The sequence below is a fragment of the Austrofundulus limnaeus genome, unplaced genomic scaffold (genome assembly GCF_001266775.1).
Source record: "Austrofundulus limnaeus strain Quisiro unplaced genomic scaffold, Austrofundulus_limnaeus-1.0 Scaffold80, whole genome shotgun sequence".
Classification (NCBI taxonomy): Eukaryota; Metazoa; Chordata; class Actinopteri; order Cyprinodontiformes; family Rivulidae; genus Austrofundulus; species Austrofundulus limnaeus.
Window position 1 is genome coordinate 1234590 of NW_013952482.1, and position 9409 is coordinate 1243998.

At 41.6% G+C, this 9409-nt stretch overlaps 1 protein-coding gene across 2 annotated transcripts in view; it reads left to right on the top strand.

Annotated features, from left to right (window-relative positions):
• The window catches only part of LOC106519663 (protein kinase C beta type), a 42482-nt gene continuing 33073 nt past the window's right edge, over window positions 1-9409 (top strand). Inside the window, exons 1-2 of one of the 2 annotated variants that reach the window (XM_014011423.1) lie at window positions 1-599; window positions 1076-1107. In XM_014011423.1, the coding sequence (XP_013866877.1) occupies window positions 436-599; window positions 1076-1107 (196 nt within the window). In that variant the 5' untranslated portion in view covers window positions 1-435. The remainder of the gene's footprint in view (window positions 600-1075; window positions 1108-9409) is intronic. The other variant, XM_014011424.1, reaches the window with a different exon arrangement.

Below are 9409 nucleotides of genomic sequence, written 5' to 3' on the forward strand. Positions count from 1 at the left end.
AAAAGTCTGCCAAAGCTACCTGAGGCTCCAATTAATGACAGACAAGTCTGCGCGCGCATATACAATACACATACTGGTAGTTTGAAGAAGCAGCGCGTGGCTGTGCGTGTTTGTGCGTCTGTGAAGAGAGAAAGAGCTGCAACTCTCTGGTGCGAACAGGGAAGCAGCAGGCGCGCCGCACGCGGACCCGCCGGAAGGAACAGCAGCAGCTTTGAGCCCGAGCTGCTGGACGCAGACCGTCAAAAACACCGGCAGCACGAGCGACACCGAGGCGGACAGCGGGGCGGAGAGGAGGAGAAGGAGAAAGAGGAGGAGGAGGAGGAGGAGGAGGAGGCACCTGCGCTCGCTTCGCCTCGCCGCCTCCGTCGTGTCTCCGTCGCTCTCCTCACCCCTCGTACCTTTCGGACCGCCGCCGCAGCCGCTTCCTCGTTAAAGATGGCTGACCCCACCAGCGACGGAGAGGCACCGGAGAGCGCGCGCGGCTTCGCCCGCCAGGGAGCCCTCCGTCAGAAGAATGTGCACGAGGTAAAGGACCACAAGTTCATCGCGCGCTTCTTCAAGCAGCCAACCTTCTGCAGCCACTGCACGGACTTCATCTGGTGAGTGAGCGCGCGCGCGCGCGCGCCTGTACGTATGTATGTATGTATATGTGTGTATGCGCGCGCGCGAGGAGGCGAAAGGACACAGGTGAATCACTTGCTGCTGCGGCGCCTCTGTAATCGGCCCTGTGTGGACACTAAACACCGCAGTGATGCATTCACKGTCCCTGTCATCCAAAACACCGCGTTTCTCCGCAGTCCTCCTCAATGCGACAGCACCGCGGGGCCTTTTGGGGGGTGGAGGGGGGGGATGCGCGGCAGAGCTGCCGCTCCGCGCCTGTGCCGCATCGGGCCCCCGGCAGGCTCCTCTGAAAACTGGAGGAATGCTGCTGGAGACAAGGGGCCCCGCTGTCACTGCTGCTGCTTCTGCTGCAGCTGTGTGCTGATGAATGACTGGATATGTAACCTGTGCGTGTGTGCGCGCGCGTCAGTCAGTGAATTCCTGAAATTTCACTTCCCTGTCTTTCTGTCCGCAGGGGCTTTGGGAAGCAGGGATTCCAGTGCCAAGGTAAGTGCAGCAGCTCATTCACAAATTTCTCCTCTGCATATGGCTGTGGGTGTGTGGACGGATGTTCACTGTCTGAAGGAGTGTTGTTGCTTCTTCTCTGTGTGTGTTGTGTTGTGTTGTGTTGTGTTGTGTTGTGTTGTGTTCAGGGCTGCAGGACTGTCAGAGTGACCTGTTGGCTTCTTCGTTGACGAACATGTTTGTGTTGGCAGGCAGGTGTTAGAACCCAAAGCAGGTGCTCGCCAGCAGTGATAAATGAGAGTGAGAACACTTTGAGGAGGCGCCTGATGAGGAGACGGTGTGAGATGTAAGAGTAGAAGGAGCCGTCAGAGCACTGAAAGCTGAGATGTCTGGTTCTGAGAGGGACGCGGCACCAGAAAGTTGAATTTCTCCTCTTGAAGCAGCTTCTGACATGTTCATCAGAGCTGTAAAATGGTGTGTGTATGTATGTGTGTGTGTGTGTGTGTGTGGGTGGGTGGCGATGTGTGTGTGGGTGGGCTGGCAGTCCGTTATGATAATGATGGTGATGGTGGGTGGGTGTCTAGACATGGACCTCTGCACAAAATGCCCCCCCCCCAAAAAAAACAAAAAAAACAACAACAACATAGAAATGTCTTTTTAAACACATGCTGCTCTGTAAACTGCAGCTAACACAGCTCCCAGTATCACTTCCTCTTCTTCACCGGTCCATGTCAGACACCCACCTAAACTCGGTCACGTGACCAGCTGTGTGGTTCAAGAAGAAGACAACCACAGTTTCAAATTTAGCCTCACCAAGTTGGAAGACTTGCACAATTAAAAAAAATAAATTCAAGTTAAAATAAAAAAAGGAACAGAGCTGAAGTTCTCTGCAGGCTGCAGGGTTGTCGGCAGCTCTGGTGGTGAGACAGGAAATGCATTAAGCGGTTAAAAAAATAAGGCCTTATATGCGTGAGTGAGCGTACCATAGTGAGCGAGTGACTTACGGTGAACTGATAACACATGTAGTATTCATCCACAGCGCAGGCCAACCGAGGTCCTGCACAGCTAGCTCTGCTGTCAGATCAGGTTTCCTGCTTAGTTTCCACCAGATAACTGCAAACAGACAAGACTGATAAATGTAGAACGTCTCTTATTTTATAAACTGCAGTAGATGTATTTTTTATCACCCAAAGGCAGAGTGTTTGCACTTATGTGTCGTTTGTTTGCTTGTTTCTACTGTTAGCAGAATATTTTGTGAATCACTGGATGGATTTTAATGAAACTCTCTGAAATGAATCATTCAAGATGGCCTCCATAGCAAAGCAACCCTAAAAAAAGGACCCAAACTCATCCATATTTACCATTTCTGAGCTCAGATCTGGTGTGGTAGTAGCTGAGACTGATCCCCAACACTCACTCTGTGTGGTAAAGGATGACGCCTGTCAGTGATCCAGCTGTCATTCGCAAAATTTATCACGCAACTAGACGTAAGCAAAACTTGCAGAAAAGGATCCAGTGATGAAATTCAAGATGGTCGCTRCATCCAAAGGAGCTTACAAAACACAAAAATGACCACAACTAACAGATATTGAGTTAAAGTGCCTGTGACATCAAATTTTTGTGAGAAATATGTATGTATTTTTGGAAAGATRACATTTATAACRTACTGTAAAAACAGATTTCATGCTTCTGAGATGAACAGTTGTTGAGATATTTGCGTGTGWATTAACAGGAAGTGATGTCAAAGTCTGAAAGTGAACAGAGTGCTGCTGAAAGGGCTAACAACACAGACTGTAGAGAAGAATCTGATGTTTTTTTATATTTTTAATCACTATCATAGAGAGATGAGAGAGTCAGAGTTCAAATAATATTGTTTCAACAAACAATGTCTTTCTTGAAGAGTTCCCCTTTGATGTCACTTCCTGTTTCAGWTTAGCTGAGCCAAATTCAAAAGAAAACATGCCAGTTATGTGACRTAACAGGTAAAATTATGTGCATTATTACAAGTTTCTTAAATATAAATATATTTTCTTTGGCCTTTTGTATTTGATGGCATGTACAGACATTTTAAAGACTATAAAAGAAGACTTTAAACTTTAAACACTTTATACTTTTTTTTTATACCTAATTTCCCTCTGGGATCAGTAAAGTATTTTTGAATTTGAATTGAATTTGAATTAAAATTTGGTGTGGTGGTATCTGAGCACGATCCTTTACACATGCCTTTTGAGAGCACAATTTCTATCTAATTTAAATKATTGTTTTGGAGTTAATGTAACTAAGAGGTTTTTTGTATTAAAAAATGGTTTGCATTAGAAAACAGAAAATACAGTATTCCACGCCTTTGTTTACAACTAAATTATTTGATCCGTTTTGATTGGTTACTGAAATCCTCCCGTTAGAGTTCAGAATATCTCAGACCAGCTCATTTGCCTATGGTTTTAGTGCCGACTTTTGCTTCGTTACTCTCCACCACTTGATTTCCTCTCCTGACATGACTGTCGACTTACTGCTTTTAGTCATCGTTTCTTTTCAGAAGAAAGAAGAACTTTATGGCGTCTCTGATTCCATTGTTCTCTCTCCGACTCTGTTTACATCCTGTGATTATTTTTCGGACTGTCGCTCGTTGACACTGCCTGAAGCCTACTTGTCAGTGTTGAAATGTAAACAAACCTCTCATAATTGTTGGCATCAAAACATGACTTCTGATTTTTTTTTTCACTAATATAGATTATGCCAGAGATTTCTGATAGTGACTAACGAGTATTTAGTGATTGTTTTGTATCATAAATAAAACCCTTAACAAAAATTTCAAATCAAAACATAAAAAAAATATATATATTTAGACAAATAGTACAGCTTTAAAGGAATGCACATCATGCAGCACTATTCATGTCAGCGCTGGCAACCATTATAAATCAGATTGACTGTAAAAGTTAAATACTTGTAGATGTTTATCTGGGAGTTTAATTAAATTCTGTTCAGTGGTTCATAAGATATTTTGCTAACAGCACAGACACTCTTTGACATGTGCAAAAACCTCGGCAATAAATACTGTATATCTGAAGCAGCAAACTTTAAAACATGTGCCTACTTGCTGTTCACACATGAGCTGAAATTGTTACAGTGACTGTAACGGTCRCATTTATTTAGGAATCACTTCAGGTTAATTTTCCATGTTTGACTTGGCTAYAGTTGAAGCTGCACTGCTGCTGAGTGGAATTTGTCTTTCTTTTTAAAAGGTTGACACAGCAGGAAATGGTGTGATGTCATACAGCCAGATACGAGGCATAGACACGGGTTAAGCATTAAATGCTGATTAATCTCTTGAAYCTGTCATTTTCAGCAAAGGCTGAACTTTTTTTAAGCGACCTATGCTGCTTCCTTATGCATTGTTTGGTTTTTAGTTTTTGTAACTATGGTAACTATTGTTAAAACAAGTCATTTTATGTTATATTTTAGCTTCAGCTAAAAAGTTTTAATTATAAATGAAGATTTGAATTGAGAATTTCTTTAAATATTGCATATCACCTGCCACAGTTCATACCAGTTTTAAACTAAGATAACTTTAAGTTAAGAGATGACAAAGTTGTAGCCCTTTTTGGTCAAACTTTGAGAATAACGTTCAATATTGCAGAATGTCATATTCAGAGTGTGTGTGAAAGATTACTCCTAGCTACCACCACATCAAAGTTTAGCTGAACATCTGTAAAATTGACTGAGTTATCGACATGTTTGTATTGACTAATATACGCTAAATTGCCAAAAGTATTTGCTCTCCCATCCAAATGACTGTGCACCAGTGCACAAAGCAAAGTCCATAAAGACATGGATGGCAGAGTCTGGTGTGGATGAACTTGACTGACCTGCACAGAGTCCTGATCTCAACCTGGTAGAACACCTTTGGGATGAATTAGAGCAGAGACTGAGAGCCAGGCCTTCAGTCCAACATCAGTATGTGACCTCACAAATGCTTCTGGAAGAATGGTCAAAAATCCCCATAAACACTCCTAAAGCTGTAGACAACCTTCCCAAAAGAGCTGAAGCTGTTCTAGCTGCAAAGAGTGGAACAACGTTATATTGAACCCTATGGTTTAGGAATGGAGTTCACAAGCTCATATGGTGAGCGAATAGTTTTGGCAATACAGTGTATATTAGCTGTGCATTAGGCATTTGCTCCTATCTCCTGTTGTCTTGAACCCTTATTGAACCGTGATTTATGTTTACACCTGTTATTCACGGCGTAAGCGTGCTTGACCAGCTTTGAAACATTTGAGATGTCTATCCTGTCAGTTCCTACAAACTGAAAGCGTGCTCAGTGCCGTAGGTAGCAATGACTAATTCTTACATCACACTGCAAAATTGTCAACAGATTTTAATGAATCAGTAGGAAAAATATCAAATGTCATTGCAACTTTTTACCCAGATGTCTTTTCACCATCTGAGGCTGGCTTATTTGCATTCTGCGTGCCTGAAAGCAGATGATTTTTCTTCATAACGTGACAGAAAAGTGTGAGAGGCGTAAGAGGTAAACGATGACTTAAGTGTTACTGGGAATTGTTAAAGAGTTTCAGAGAGATTAAAGAATGCTGCAGGTGTTTGTTGGGAAAGGGAGTTTCACAAGCAGATACATTTAACCTGTTGAGTCTGAACATAGCTTGTTCTTACACGAAAGGATAAACCACGTCTTTCAACATGTGCCTGTAACACATGTATTTCTGTATCGTGGATGTGCTTGGATACCTGCTCAACAGGTATTCAGAGATGTTTGTTCATTTTTTTACCTTCATTCAGCTCTTCTATTATTTGGTATGTACTGTAGCTGTCTGCACACTTGGGTGAACTGACAGTAAACGGAGGAAGTAACTTTTGTTTCCTGCTGAAGACAAGATTTAAAGTTAGGAATCAGAAGTAAAATCACACACACTAAAATCATTAAGCAAGGATGTTGAAGTAGAGGAGCTAAAATAATTTAACTTTAGTGACAAAGGCTGGTTGCATCATCTATCTGTATGACTGACACATGAAATAGTTAACTACTTGAGTAAACTAGAAGTATGCATAAATGYATGACTGTCTTCATAAATTACAACAGCTGATAGCAACATTTTAAAGCAGCTGTTTCTGCTCGTTTGTTTGACTTTGACAAAACTTTTGGAACAGATTTGGTCCAGTATTTACAGTAGAATAAATGACTGTCAGTAAGAATAGCTTATGGCTAAGATAYGTCAAAAACAAAAGTCTTTCAAGCACTTCTCTTCCCCTAACGTCTTTTTAGCAGATACTGGTAAAAATCCAATGGCCTTGAGCAAAAACATAATAAATACATCACTAAACACTCTGTTGCTCATATCTGCAATGCCTAAAGCAGGGGTTCTCAAATGTTTTGGGTCTGGGRACCCCGTACAAGAGTGAAAAATTTCCAGGGACCCCCTTATAAACCCCATGCTGTTTTAAAAATTGTTTACTCATTGTRCCTCCTAAATGCCAAGGGAATATTACCTTTTGTTTGGTTTACAATGCTTGTTTTACTAGTGTATTGTTCCCCGCCCATATGTATGTTTTTAAAAGAAAATTCAAATTAACAATTTATTGAACATTTTTGAGGACCCCCAAGATACAACTCCCCTCACAGACCCCTGGGCGTCCTGGGACTCCAGTTTGAGAACCTCTGGCCTAAAGGAGTCATACACTATTTTTTTTTCGTTCAATTTTTGGCTTAATGTTTTGGTTGATCTTTTTGCTAGTTTCTATCAGCCTCACTTCCTGATCTGTTTTAAAGTGACTTTTAGAGCACAGCACCTGACCTTGGCAGTCGACCTCACAGGTGGTGGGCCCATATGGAGGTGGAATCCTGACACTCTTTCGGGCTTGGCCGAACTGGTCCCGGTGTGGTCACCGGCTTGTGCCYGTGAACACACCCACCCGCGAGGCCAGGCTCCAGTGGTGTGCCTCGGTTCAGTTTTTCCCWGCTAGGGGTTTTAATTGTATTGATGTTTATCTAGAGATGGATTGTGGAACCCTGTCATCCAGGAGGAGCTTGGAATAGAGCTGCGGGTCCTCTGCATCAAAACAAGTCATTTGGGGTGGTCTGGGCACTGATTAAGATGCCTCCCTTTGGAATTTTTTTTTGTATATCCCACTGAGAAGAGACCCCAAGCAGACCCAAAACTCTCTAAAGGGATTATACAGTATATCCTCTCTGGCCTGATAATCCTAATCATGCATTTAGATCCGTCACTCCATCTCCCTCGATTTAATTATGAGTGAAAGGTTACACTGACCACCAGGGATCATGTCAACAAGTTGGGGACTCTGGGTTGGACCCATGTACTGTAAGTGCATTTGAAAAGTAATGCTAGGGGCACCAGACATGGTTATCAGTGTTTTTCAAATGGAAACAACTTCTCAGAATCAACTACAATTGAGTATAATCACACTTTTTTAACATTTAGTTCTTTGCCATTGCTATTGTGAGTCATTCTGTGAGCATGAATATGGTCCAGCTGCAGCAGGTGTTTGAGAACCGTTCTGTCTGCCTTTTTCAAAGATGGGAAAATTCTCCGGAACCAGAGGCAGAGCTGGTAACGTCAGAGGTTATCAATACTATGGACTAACAGTTTAGCCCTGAGGCTTATGCAGGTTCATTCACATATCTAACCATGCTAAGCTTGATTGAAGCTTGCTCTTCCAAACATAACATTCTCCAAATCTTTCCCTAAAAATAGCTCTTCTCATCTAACCTCCTGAATGTAAAGAACCAAAGCCCTTACCATGATGCCTGGTAGAWATGACATGTTTCTTATGGGCTGAAAAAAATAGTGATATGTCTTTTGATGTGTCTTCATCAGAAGACAACAGAGCTGTCATGTAGATTATGTCTGTTCATAGTATTAAGAAAAGCATCAGCGTGCTTTTCAGACCAGGAAATGTTTTCTGTCCGAGGAAAGTTCACATAAGTGTCAAAATGCAGCACTACAGGTCTTGAAATGGGCTTGGAGACATTCGCGACACAACTGAGAGGGGGTCAAGATGCCCAGAGAAAATTTGTCCCACAATTTTTTTTTACGTGTTAAAAATTCAACTGACTAGTTTTCTAACCTCTTCGACTCACRCTTGGAAATAGAGAACCATTAGAGACGTTTTCAAAAAAATTTGGAGATTCCCTAGAAAATGCTGTTTAGCAGCTGGTTTCCAAAAGTTGCAGCCCTGTGARGTACTTCCTTTCTCTTTCCTGCCACAATGCTGATGTGCAAAAAACACCACTGTTGTGAAAAGCACTCAAGYCATAGGAAGACAATCGAAAAGGGCAAACTTTGAAGTCTAACAACATGATACTACCCACACATACTCTTTTAATCTGTTTAATTTGCTCAAGCCTAGTAGATYATTGATATTTATTTAAATGGCAAAATTGTAATTATCTGACCAATCAGTGGGTCAGCTTCTAAACATCCTAATGAAAAACTAATTAGAAAAATAACTGTTTTTCTAATTATTATTAGTTTTGTTAGGTTTTTTCTTTAAGTTCAGAATAAAAGAAAATATAGGTCTTTTCAATTTTTAAGGATAGCTAAGGACATTTAGTACAGTAAATTAGACAAAAAAATTATTTTGTACTATCTTATTATGGGAACAAGACAGATTAAATCACCATATTAGATTCAATCTGTCAAGGGTGCATCACGAATTAGAGACCACAAAGATTAGAAAACGCTACAGTTTCAGATTCATGCAGTCATTTGTGCAAAGATTCTGTGTAGCTACTKCAAGGCTAACTCAGGACATCTGTTCAGCTGCATCTTGTGTCTCCAGCTCAGCCCCCGAGTGTGCTGGCATCGTGTTCAGATCTCACATTAGTGCTCAGGGACATTTCTGTGGGAGAGTGATGTTACATGACCTCCCCTCACAGTACAGCTGGCTGGAATGACCTCTCAGCCAAGTGGTCCGTGTTCAGGTGGGATACGTTTAGTCCCAGAGGCTGCAGCTAACAAACAGTGAAACCTATCAGAACAACACACGCTAAGTTTGCAGTCTGTTTGTTGGCCAGAAGGTGAAGAAGAAAAGTTTTGCCCGACAGTGAAGATGAAAATCATTTTTTAAAATACTTTGACATCATGCAGAATTCAGTGAGGTTTCACTACCTCTTGTACGTTTTATATAACAGCTGTGTTACCGTGAGGTCAGCTGTGCTCGTTAAGATAATGAGTTACAGCGATTGGCACTCATTAAATCATCGGTTCATAAGAATGTGTCAAGAAAATTCTCACGTTTACATTTGAAAAAGTCAGGAACTTTATCTTATGAATATTTTACATCATAAAAAAGTTTATATGTTTTACAA